The sequence below is a fragment of the Trachurus trachurus genome (genome assembly GCF_905171665.1).
Source record: "Trachurus trachurus genome assembly, chromosome: 20".
NCBI classification, from domain to species: Eukaryota; Metazoa; Chordata; class Actinopteri; order Carangiformes; family Carangidae; genus Trachurus; species Trachurus trachurus.
In genome coordinates, this window is record NC_139911.1 from 23407068 (window position 1) to 23420168 (window position 13101).

Here is a 13101-nt window from a genome sequence, read left to right on the forward strand (position 1 = left end):
AATGCAATGTATACTATCACTGTGTTGAAGCTGAATGTGGGAAAATGGTGCAGAGAAAAGTGTCTGAGAGTGTGTTTTACTGATGCGTTCATCTACTGAACCCCTGGATAGTGAGTAGGAGGAGTGAATGAGAGAGTGACTCTAGACAGAAGTTTTATGCACTTCCTGTATCTGTGTTGTATCTTATACTGTATCTTGTGTTGTTTTGCGTTATTCTACTGTTTTTACACAGATCAATCATGACCATGCCCTGAGGAGACAGGAAGTGTGTACGGTACAGTCATGTCATCGTTGCTGCCTGGAATGTGTCGTCTTTAGTTCTGTTCATGTTGTTTTGCACCATATTTTTATCTTGGGATGATTCAGTCAAAACCAAATCCTGTTCATGAGAAACTTCCTCATCAGCAATATGAGCCCATGCCTCCTGTCCTCTGATTGGCTAAACAAACTGTAAAACTCTGTTACTGGAAACTAAAACTGACTAATAGAACAAACAGGTCATGACAGATCTGCTTCTGCTCTGTTACTGTAGTCACCAAAATAAATATCTGAGCCAATTTTCACAACCACACATCCTGTGAACAGCCTGACAGCAGAGTGACTGTGAGTGAGTGAATGATCTTCACCTACAGATCAGGAGAGGATTAACTTTATTTGTGACCTGCTTCTGTCTCAGCAACAAACTCATTCAACAAGATCTCTCTGGTGCTTTTGGTCCAGTTCAGCTGCTGGACTGCAGCATTAACACTTTCCAAGTGTAGCCGATGTCATATCTGGCCCTCTGTGTTGTGTTTCTCACGGCCTGCCCTAGGTGGGGTTCGATCCCACGACCTCCCTCACCGGAGGCGACAATGCTAACCTCTTCGCCAAGAGGTTGACAACCACTTGGCGAGTTGGTTAGCACGTCTTTTATGGGTGGAGTGAGTGCACATCCGTTACACAAGCACATATGTTTATGAGACCATGAATTGAAAATGGAAACTGAGATAAAATGAAGTATCAGTAAGTCTTGGTAAGTTTTTAGTCTTTGATTGATAAGACTATTGCTGTCATCGTCAGGTAGACATGTTGCTGTACTTGATAAGATATTAACTCGTGGGGGAAAACAAGCTGCAAAGCAAAAATTCAAACTGTATAGTGTTGTGCATTGATGTAGTGATCATGACCACGCCCACTCAAGAGATCAGCACTATAAACTAGTGTGAATGACATGAAATTATACATTTCTGCATGGTCATAACTGCTCATTTTACACCTCATTTTTATTGTGTGGGAAACTATAGATCTGCATTGGAAGTAGGCCTATTATGGATGATTAGTGTTTTGTAACTTTGACTCAGTGACTGATATAACTGACTACATTGTTCCTGCACAGAGAGAGGGTTTTTGCTTTGACATCATGTTAATGACAATTATTCCTTATTTTCTTGTCTCTATTTGTAACAAATTTGGTTTTTGATGTTCTTCATGGGTGAGGGTTTCATATAAGCCCTTTTGAGTTTCATTCCTCCCCTTCGCACATCCCAATCATAATAACTGTTAATACTATTTTAAATGATATGTTCATGCAAAATAAATAAATCCAAAAAGAAAAGTGCATATGAGTGATAGAAAACTGAACATGCAAATGTGATTTTGTGTTTGTAATGTGTATGTCCTGGCCAAGGTGCAAGGACCAAGGTCATCCCTCAAACCATGGAGAACATACAGTACATGTTGCTGCTGAAGCTGCTGGTTTGATCGACCTTCATGACACAAATTGCTGTCAGCTGTTGTTACTATGGCCACAGGAGGTCACCTGATCTGATTAGTGGAGCATCGGCTAAACCTCCTGGGCCACAGGGACCCCGACATGTAAATCAGGGTCTGTCCCAGTCCAGAAGGAGGTGCTGATGCACCTCAAATGGTCTGAGTGGGAGCTGACAGAGGCCCCACAGGAAGAACTACCACAATCTGTCAACACATTTAATGAGTTTGGGCTTCAGACTGCAAGTATGGCAGGTTACAGATGAGCATTTACACTTTTTCTGACTTCAGTCTCAGTGTATAAGTTCATTGTTTAAATTAGTCACTGTATGAATAAAAGTGAGCCCATTGTTGAGAGGGAAAAGGTTGTGTTGTACTCAATGTCAATCTTTATTCATAGCACATTTAAAAAGCCTATGGCTGGGGCGGTGCGTGGCGCAGTGGTTAAGGTGGCCGCCCCATGTAGAGGCTACAGTCCTCAACGCAGGCGTCCCCGGTTTGAATCCCACGTCGGGCAGACCTTTCCTGCATGTCATTCCCCCTCTCTCTGCCTCCCCCTTTCCTGTCTATCTCACTATGTGCTATCAAATAAAGGCAAAAAGGCCAAAAAATATATACTTTTAAAAAAAAGCATATGGCCAACCAAAGTGCTTTACAGGATAAAATACTCAGCAACAATAAAGAATACAAGCAAAACAGTAAAACAGTGAAAACAAAAATACTGATGAGAATGAGGTGACGCAAGTGTTAGTATCTGCAGCAGAGCTCCCTCTCTCTCTCTCACACAGCCAATCAGCAGAAATGTTGAAACCTTGAAAAAAGGATAAAGGACAAACACAGGATGCAAATGGTTGAATAAACAAAACCTAATTTTAAGAAATGACAGTGAAGGCAACACAAAACTAAAGTATTGAAAAGCTGGAAAGTCTACAACACAAGAGAGAGACAAAACACAGGTGTGGAAATCACACAGGTGAGACAAATGAGGTAATCACAGAGAGGAACACAAGACACAAAACATTTCAAAATAAAACGGTAAAACAACACGGGGAACTTAAAACTAAAAGAAATAAACCATGGCTGATGTATTATTTGTCGAAAAGAAGAGGTGATATGTGTGTATCAGGTATCAGACAGCGATACTGCATGTCTGCTGTTTTGTTTTCTCAAATGCCTGCAGGGTGCTGTGTGAGTGTGTGTGCGTGTGCGCATGTGTGTGTGTGTCAGACAGAGTTCTAATAATGATTCCATCACTGTGTGTCTGTCAGACCTGCACAGCGTATTTACACAAAACAGTGTGTGCAGCAGTGATGGTGGGGGGAGGTGATAGAAGCATTAATTCAATTTAACACAATTTATATTTGTAGATTTGTGTGTGTGTTCGTACGTCATCCTCACTCACCACGGTGTGAATGTCAGCTTTTTAATGAGCAGCTACAAACATTAGATTTCAACTCAGAGATCAAACACTACAGTAAAGAACCAGTGGTGTGGACAGATGAGAGGACGGCACACGGGACAGTCCTCACACGTCCAAGCAGATTCAAGCAATTTGGATAAACTGACACATATTTGAAGTCTCGATGGAAGAAATATCAAACTTAAAGAAGTAATGTATTATCCATCTTAAATTGACACATAAATCCCCCCCCTCTACTCACAACAGATGGATACATGAGATCCTGTACTGTGTTAAACTATAAGATTCGATTCTCCCGCTGTGGTTCCTTAATAGCCTTTAACAAAACTTGGCGACCACATTGAATCACTCTGCATTAATGAAGAATCTGAAGAATTTGATTGATTAATTGAGCAGAACCCCTCCCCCCTCTCTATCAAGTGCATGTGTGTGTGTATGTGAGTACGTATATGTAACCAGGGCCGTTGTAGGGAGAAAGGTGATGATAATTCTAGGGGCCCAGCGCCCAGTAGGGCCCATAAAAAACCCCAGTAGTCTAATCTTTGTATGACTGATTTATTCTGCATTAGACCCTGACTGATACTCATAGTAATGCTGCATTAGCATCCAAACAAAGTAGGCTAAATAAGAAATGATAATACATACGTAGTCTAAGAAAATAAAGTGGAAAAGTCAGGGGGCAGGGGCCCACTTTAGTATTCTTTCAGGGGGCCCAGAATTCCTAGCAACAGCCCTGTAGTACATCCAGGTTTTGGGACTTGTGTTTATATAGTTTTGACATACCAACTGTACAGTGGAAACAATCCCCCCCCCCCCCTTTTTTTTTCTGGTGTTTTTTTTTTTTTTTTTTGGGGGGGGGGGGTGTTTTTGTTTGTCTGTTTGTGTATCTGTCTGTTTTTCTTGTTTCCTGTTTTCAATCATTGTGTATTATTTTTATTATTATGAATTTGCATTATTTCATTTCTTTGGGGAAAAAAATGTCATGCACTACTATAAGTAGAACATATGAACCTGTCCCATTTCACCTGTGAAAGTTTAATAATAATAATAATTTTTTTGTACCATTGCAAGTGTCTACGGGCGAAGGTTTCTGCTCTGGGATAATTAGATGTCCCAAGTCTGTAAGAGTCACCCACTTTAGATATTTATTTTGCAATTGGTCAATAACTGAGGTGGCTTTAGACCCCGCGCCTGCAGGAATTCTGGGAAATGAAGCAGAGAAGCACAGAAACTCTCTACAGAGACCAACTTGACAGTGAGTTCCTGCTGCAGTCGGAGCTGCAGACAGTCCACCGCCCCGGCAGCGCTCTCACTGTGACATGTGTGGGTGTGCTTCTCTCTGTGCTGCACTGTGGATCGATGACATGACAGCAGACTCTATGAGCCCCAACATACATGGTCGACTGCTGTGTGTGTGTGGTGAGAGCGTGTGTATGTGTGTGTGTGTGGTGATGTGTTGAGGCATGTTTACTGCTCATGTCTCTGTGTTTGATGCCGAGCCAAGAATACCACAGCTGTCTGGTTCATGTCTGTGTTTAGTCTGAACTTATGTAACATCAGCTGATAGCATCCATCTAGACCACAGCCAGGCTGCGTTCACTACCAGCATCTCCTGCTCCTCAGCACTGCAGCAGTATATTTAGTGCACAATCAGCTGATTTGATGTGGTCCAGGTCCAGCAGCAACACGATCAATCAATCCAGTCCTCCAGCTTTTTAGGGAAAAAGTAAATAAAAAGTAGTATCTTCCTGAAATGTCGGTCTTTGATCACCCTGGGCAACCGAGCTAGGAACATCTTCTGCCCACGTTACAAACCTGAAGTCTGCAGCTCATCAGCACCGAGTCCTTCAGGTTGTCCCATTCTCAATGACAAGATATCTCTGCAAGATATAACTCAAGGGATATTTCAACATTTAGGCAAATTCGCCTATAACCCCTATAGTCATAGCAGTAGGTTCATTACCTTTAAAGGGATAGTAGCATTTTTCTAAAGTGGGGTTGTATGATCTACAAATAGCCCCTAAGTACTTTAATTGCAGTAGAAGACTCTCTGCACTCCTCCCGTTAGCAACGCCAGCCCATAGCCCTGCCCAGAGATTTACAACATACAGTTTTGTAAACAGACCCAAAGAAACGGCCTATTTTCGAGGCCTAAAAGAGGTTTTACCTGAAAAAAAACCTAACCAACTGCTGATCGATCGATCCAAATACCTCCATACTGCTCGTCTGTAATGTCCCTCTTGTATTGAAGCCCCGACATGAGAAATTGTTCCGCCGGTCAGTGCAAATCATGACACAGGAACATATATACTTATTTAATTTTTAATTTAATTTAATTTTTTTTAATTTTTTCGGAACAATTTCTCATGTCGGGGCTTCAATACAAGAGGGACATTACAGACGAGCAGTATGGAGGTATTTGGATGTTTTTTGGTGTGTCTTTTTGGACGAAGAAAGTTGGTATCCATTGACAACCATTATATGGACAAATACTGCTGCGCGGAACCAGCAGGGTCCAGATCTGCTCCTTTACCCTGTTCCACTCTGCACCACTTCCAGTTTGCACATGTTCATACTGCTGATTCATAATTAATATTCCACAGTTATACCACTGCCTACATTGGTTGTGTATTTTACAGTCGATGTATACCCTCTGTTGTTTATCGGTTATGTAATGTGTACATTGAGTTCTTATTAAACCTCGAGTTGTTCACTCTTCATATTCTCACACTTGCATTTCATAATATTCAGGCTTTTACTTACTTATGTTCACATTGTCAATATCTCAGCATATTCATGTATTTTAGCCTATTCATATCCTCACTGTTAATTGCACAATATGTTTCAATGGAAAAAAGTTGTATAATCTTAAACAGATTGTTCTGTCACATGTTTGTCTTATCAGGAGCAGGTGATCCTGCCTTTACCGTAGCATCACAGAGTGTGGCCCCTGGCGCCGAGCAACCTTGACAACACCGGACTTTATTTCATCAAAACTTAGACTTGGTTTTAGCAGTGTACTCTTAGACTGTTATGTGAACTGAGCTGAGGCCAAATGGTTCAGTTTAACAATGTAATCCTTTCCATCTCTGTTGGTGTCGTTGGCTTTCATCACCTACATGCAATGAATCTTGGGAAAGGAGACATTCAAATGAGCCTTGAGTGTTTCAGGTGGTCTTCAGAGGCAGCTGCTGAAGGATAAAAGGAGATGGCTGGTTTTGTCGTGGACCAGCTTAAAGACTTAAAGGAGAATTACCATTTTTTTTACAATCTGCACCTTATTTCTAGCATAAAATACGATCATTTACTCACCCAGATAACTTTGGTGTCATTACAAGTTGTTCCGACGAAATTAGCTCCAGCCGAGAGCCGCGTATCCGTTTACAAGTCTACAGGGCAGCAGAATGCAGCCTCTAAATAACACATTATTTGCCACGAAAGTCTTTCATTACACCAATATTTTGTTATGATACACTAGTGCTGTTCCCCTCTGTGTCCGGGGTTAGCTGTTATCAACATCCGGGGTCTGTAGGTTGACCTACTGACCTCTGACCTGGATAATGTCATCTCCGAGCGCTGCCTGGCTCATTCTGATAATAATCATTCTGCTTCGGCATTCGGGTCCATTTTTAGCTCAACTAGCCGGAGCTTTAGTAAGTCCAGGTTGTCGAAGCTGAACTTCGTCCAGCTGCTCATTTTGTTCTGACAAGTTGGAAACACACAGAAACGAACCGTAGCATTAGCGGTAGCAACAAGCCGTCAACAAGCCATCATCCAGGTCAGAGGTCAGTAGGTCAACCTACAGACCCTGAATGTTGATAACAGCTAACCCCGGACTCAGAGGGGAATAGCACTAGCCTATCATAACAAAATATTGGTGAATGAACGAGTTTCGCGGTTATTTAGAGGCTGCATTGCGCTGCCCTATAGACTCACATTATATGGATACGCGGCTCTCGGCTGGATCTAATTTCGTCGGAACGACTTTGAATGACACCAAAGTTATCTGGGTGAGTAAATGATCGTATTTTATGCTAGAATTGTAAAAAAAAAAAAAAAAAAAAAAAAAAAAAAAAAACGGCAATTATCCCTTAACAATGTAATCCTTTCCATCTCTGTTGGTGTTTTTGACTTTCATCACCTACATGCAATGAATCTTGGGAAAGGAGACATTCAAATGAGCCTTGGAACAGTGATGCAGGTGGTTTTCAGAGGATAAAAGGAGATGGTTGGTTATGACGTGGACCAGCTAAGACTTAATGAAAACTCCTCTGATTGGATAATTACATTCTACACCACCACTACTACTACTACCTCTCCTTGTGGTGATGCTGCTCTCATGTCTGACGGTGGTGCTGAATACGAGTCTGGGAGGCAGAAAAATGTCTTTCTCACACACACACACACACACACACACACACACACACACACACACACACACACACACACACACACACACACACATACAGACTCTCTCTCTCTCTTTCTCTCTATAAACTCCAGCTGTTGTTTTTCTTAAAAGATTTCCCCTCACTTTGATTTGTAGCTACTAGATCCCAGATGATTTTTTTAAATTATTATTATTTGCATGTGTTGTATATGAGTTAATTGTCCATCCTGCTTATGTGGGAGCTGAGTGTCACTGCTGATGCCCACATTATTATAATGTCCATATTATTCAATTTACAGAGTCATTACATTGCTGGAGGAGCGGATGATGTTTCTGCCTCTTTCATTACATTCCTGCCTTTGTACTTAAACATCCGGGCTCTCTCCCTCTCCCTCTCCCTCTCCTTCCCTCCCTCTTTCTCTCCCCCTCTCTCTTTTTAGGTGCCATCTTGGACTCGGTTCAGCCTGGCTGCACCAAACACTGTCAAGCCCGTCGGAACAAAAGACCTAATTTCCGGTATGGATTATCAGAATAAAGGTATAGCCTAATCTATTTCTGCAGTTTCTCATGCAGCACGTGAATTATTTACAGAGCCCTTGGAGGGAGGGAATCCAGAGCTGCTGCAGCACAGTGTTTCACTGGTGGCTGCAGATTATTTAAAGATGTGCAAACTATAATAAACCTGGTGCGTGTTTTATTTATTTAGGCTATTATTGTTCAAAGTGCAGTTGACAACAGACAATACAGATTCCTTTTGTAGGCTACCACTGATTCATGTTCCATTTCATTTACATCCAAATTCTAAGTGTGAATCTATCTTCTGGGCTATATATGCTACATGGAGTTATGTTTATGTTCTATATGTTCATTTTATGGTATATGTCTGCACCATACCAAGACAAATCTTTGTATACTTAACATTAAACACGTTTCTAATTTTGAATCTGTTTGATTGAGTCTGTATTGTCTCTGTGCTGTCCACTGTTTATTTGTGTCATTTTATGAATCAGGTTTTCCTTTGTATTTTAGATTGTGGTCTGTGTCTGTTGTGTGCCTAATGTTGGGACTGTGGATGGAAATTAGTAGTTAGCTAAATCTGATGCAACTATTTCCTCATTTCTTTCTTTTTTTTCTTTAATGGAAACAGACAATAGCATACACAATGTATACACTGACAATACACTAACCAAAACAGACAAACAGAAAACAAAGGACCGAACAAATCTCACGACAGGGACCAAAACAGGACAGGATAGTAAAAAAAAAAAAAAATCTCCCCATTTCTTGCAAATGATTGGACACTGTCCCTTAATAAACTAAATTGAATTCTGATCTGTTCTAATGTCAACCCCGGGACAGAAGGCAAGGCAAGGCAAGGCAATTTTATTTGTATAGCCCGTTTTTACAAACAGCTTGTCTCAAAGGGCTTTACATGGCATCATAACAACATCCTCTGCCCTTAGATCCTCACATCCACTGAGGAAAAACTCCATGGAAAACCCTTTTAACAGGGAAAAATTGGATTTGCAGTACTTTATGGACGAACTTCATTATGGTCCATGTCGCTAAGTGATGGCTTTCTCTCACTGCTGCAAGTTAGTCCTGTTACAGAGGAGCCCCCGTGCTTTTATTTTGAAAGAGAGCGCGGGTGGCGCGCGCCCGGGAGGAGCAGCTTGACGCTTCCTCGTGCCTGCTGCTTGTCCCCAGCAGCCCCGAACAGAGAGGGAGCGGGAGGACAGGCAGAGAGAGGGGGAGAGAGAGAGCAGCGCTGAGCGTCACAGAGAGAGAGAGAGAGAGAGGAGGAGAGCTGGTGTGTGGACTGTCTCACGCGTCCGACTGCTTTTTGTGTGGCTGGCTTTTTTTCTCCGCGGGCTGCGGTGGGAACTATCAGCGGGCTGCGGTGGGAACTATCAGCGGGCTGGGAGTGAGTGACCGACGGGCTGGAGCGCCGCTGCTGTCCGCCCCGCATGGCTCCAGATCCGGTGGGAACTTCTCTGTAGAGTCGCTCTGGGTCTGGTGCGTTTCGGAGGAAGAGGACGAGGAGGAGGTGGAGGCTGCTGCTGCCTGGATTATTCCACACTACACACACCACACTACACTACACTACAAACAAAAGCCTGCCGGACACACAGGCTCTAGCTCTCGGAGCCCGGGGCCTGGCTGCGGGGTCGTGTTTTTTGTTTTTTGTTTTTGTTGTTTTTTACGCAGCGTCCCCTTTGCTGCTTGTTGAACTTGTCTTTTAAATGTTTCCGGAGGAGCCGGGGGCCAGCGGGACTCGACCTGGCGGCGCAGCGGCGACCGCCTCCAACTAGAGGGAATATGTGGCTCTCCTGGCTGACCTGCGCACTTCTGCTGGGAACTTTGTGTGCAGGTAAAGAGAATGGATCCGCCGCTGTTTGTCCTGTGGGTGAAAGGTGCTGCAGGTTGCAACACTGCAGCCTGCAAACTCCTCTACCCCCCCACCCACCCTCAACACCTAAACACCAGCAGTAGGCTATCACAGAGGCACTAGCGGACCGAAGCCACCGCGCCTCCGCTTTTTTTTTTATTGTAGCAGATCCCCCGGTGGTGGCTCCACGCGTGAAAACGGGAGGGTTTTCACGGTGGTTATCAGTCACCCGCGCGGGGCCACCACATCCCGCACAGATTTATATAATATTCAGGGGGATCTCGTCATCTGTGTGAGCTGCGATCGTAGCGCTGTTGGATTTTTCCAGCAGCAGCACATGGCGGAGAGAGGGAGAGGGAGAGGGGAGGGGGAGTGGAGGAGGAGGAGGAGAGAGAGGAGGGGGGGGTATTTGGGTATTTGTGCTGGCCGGGCCGAGTCCTAGACATGTGCAGGATCAGTGATCAGATGTGGTCTCCTCTCTGTGGTGGATCTGGTGTGTAAAGGTGACTGATGATGTCAGGCTGCAAAAAAACAACCCAAATGTGTCTTTAGTGGAGGAGACACCGCGGACCGTGAACGCACCGCTCAGATCCTCGGTGCAGCTGCATCCACATTCACTGTCAGTTGTGTTTGGCTGCATTTCTGGAGCTTCGTGTGTGTGTGTGTGTGTCTGTGTGTGTGTGTGTGCCTGTGCGCGCGCGCCGTTGCAGGCTGCAGACTGCTGCTCCATTGTCTGCTCAGGCATGCAAAGGCTGATCGATAATCGATGATAAAAGGAGGCAGCCGGGAGCCTTTCTCCCTCCATCGCTCTTATTTCCCCCCTCTCCCGCACGCGCTCCTGCACACCATGCACGCGCGTTTTACTACGACACGGGCGGATGAATGAAGCAGCTCGGTGAGCTCGCGGTCATGTGGTCGTCTAAGTACAGGGAGGCGTGTGTATGTGCGCGCGCGTGCGTGCGTGCGTGCTGGAAAAATACTACACAGGCGCCTGCAGTGATGTGATGCTCTGTCAGTCTGCACGTGGAGCTCTGTGATGCTGCTGTGTCTTAAAGGAGAATTCCGGTCATTTTTGACCCCTAAATCGTTGTCCTGATGGTCACCCAGTGTTGGGAGGAGCGAAAAACACCACTAAAATTGATGCAGGCAAACCAGAGTTACACCATGGCTAGACAGTGCTAGGGATAGCCACAACGCTAAAGTATGGGGGCAATTCTTTCAACCACAACAAACACTCAAAAAACATTCATCTATGGTACATGACTGGAATCCGTATGACACACCATCAGGGCGACGATTTAGGGGTCAGAAATGACCGGAATTCTCCTTTAAGTAACGTGTTTGTCCAGTTTTCTGCTTGTTCATGTGTGTGTGAGAGAGATAGCCTGTTGGTCAGTAGTGAGGTCAGCAGAGTTCATAGCTCCCAGTGGTATGGGCAAAATAATGGAGGAAAGTATGAAGACAGGTGTGTTGGAGAGGCAAAATCTAATCTAAAAACACAACCACTTCATGCACACTGCTGAAGACACATTCATTCATCCGCAAACTGAACCAGAGGACATTTAAGGTTTTACGTTAGTCGTCACGGTAACAGCAGCAACATCTACCATGACTCTGTTTTCAGAGCTTTACAAACACAGTGCCAGTGTTGTTGGCTCAGCATCAGCATCTCTAATGTTATTTCTATGGAAACAGTGTTGTTAACAGGCTTTGGTTTGATTGTGAGGTCAGAGGGCGGCTGGCTTCCATCAGCACAGTCCTGACCAATCACAGTTTGGCATCGATGGGGACGGCTTCATCTGAACGCTTCCTCTGTATTTTTCATCAGGTTTAGAGCTCACACTAACACACACACACAGTCAGAGGAGCAGGGGGAGAGGAGGGACGGCAGCTACAGCACACAATATTTACAGAGTCCAAGTGTTTTCATTAAAACCCCGACTGCAGCCTGTGTGTTGTCAGTGTGTGCTGATATTTTTGAGTCTCATTCCTGGTTACAGTTCAGCTACTCTTCATCTTCACTGAAATGAGGTGATGATGATGATGATGATGATGGTGATGTGATTTTTGCCTCTGTAGCAGCAAAACATTTACAGTGCTAACAGCGCTGTGATCAGATTGTGATAAAATATGGACACACCTGCTGTGATGTCACCCATAGGTTTCTGAAGAGCAGTTTAAAGCTGAGTGGGATAGATAGATAGATAGATAGATAGATAGATAGATAGATAGATAGATAGATAGATAGATAGATAGATAGATAGAGTATGGTGACTGGTGGACCTAGCCCTCTGAAAGTCCATGACCATCTCCTTGGTGATGGAGGTGTTCAGAAAGAGGAAGTTCTTGTTGCCCTAATCACTGTCAGATCACCATTCTCCTCTTCCTGTTTTTCCTGATACCACAATAAAAAAATAATGGTTGGGACCATTGGAGCATATAGCAGACATACACAGACAAACATCTTCCACCTCAGTGTTTTCCTTACAGGCAAGTGTAGTTCAGTCTGAAGGCCTCAGGTTGCTTCACAGATCAGACCATGGTCTCCTCCTCCATCTGTATCTAACGCAGCATTGACAAGTTCAGACTTCACTGACAGTGGAGGACTTGGCTCTTACAACTTCTTCTCCTGTGATGTGCACAGTTTGTGGTCTATCACCTTTTCAAAGTAAAAGAAAATTCTTTCCGCTGCTTCAAAGTAAAGGTACTTAAAGGGATAGTTCAACATTTTGGCTAATTTGCCTATTGCCATAATCCCTATAGTTTTAGGAGTAGGTTCATTACCTTTAATTGTAGGTGCAAGCTGTTTTTAGATCAGCAGGGCAGAGACGTGAGCTCTGCACGCCGTTCCCTCATCAAACTCATCAAATACACAACTCCAAAACGCTCTGGTGGAGAAGATGTGACCTGCACATTCACCACACTGTGAGATAATAACGGAACATTACAAACAGAGTTGATTTCGAGGCGGACTCGGCTGCTCGGCAGAGTGACTTCAAAAGTGCAAGTAGTTCCGATCATTTGCTTCATGTGTCGTAATGTTACATATTGTACGTTATTATTTCATAGCGTGGTGAATATGCAGGTCACAACTTGTCCACCCGAGTGTTTTGGAGTTGTTGGATTGTGTATTTAGTTTGATGAAGGATACGTGGA

At 43.9% G+C, this 13101-nt stretch overlaps 2 protein-coding genes across 2 annotated transcripts in view; one reads left to right on the forward strand and one right to left on the reverse strand.

The window, feature by feature from the left end:
- Positions 1-13101, reverse strand: part of LOC311003559 (protein NLRC3-like) — a gene marked incomplete at both ends in the record, with an annotated part of 385386 nt that overhangs the window by 169505 nt on the left and 202780 nt on the right. The gene's annotated exons all lie outside the window — the stretch shown is intronic.
- The window catches only part of acvr2ba (activin A receptor type 2Ba), a 42518-nt gene continuing 38793 nt past the window's right edge, over positions 9377-13101 (forward strand). Inside the window, exon 1 of the mRNA XM_083995821.1 lies at positions 9377-9927. Within this exon, the coding sequence (XP_083851947.1) occupies positions 9876-9927 (52 nt within the window). The 5' untranslated portion in view covers positions 9377-9875. The remainder of the gene's footprint in view (positions 9928-13101) is intronic.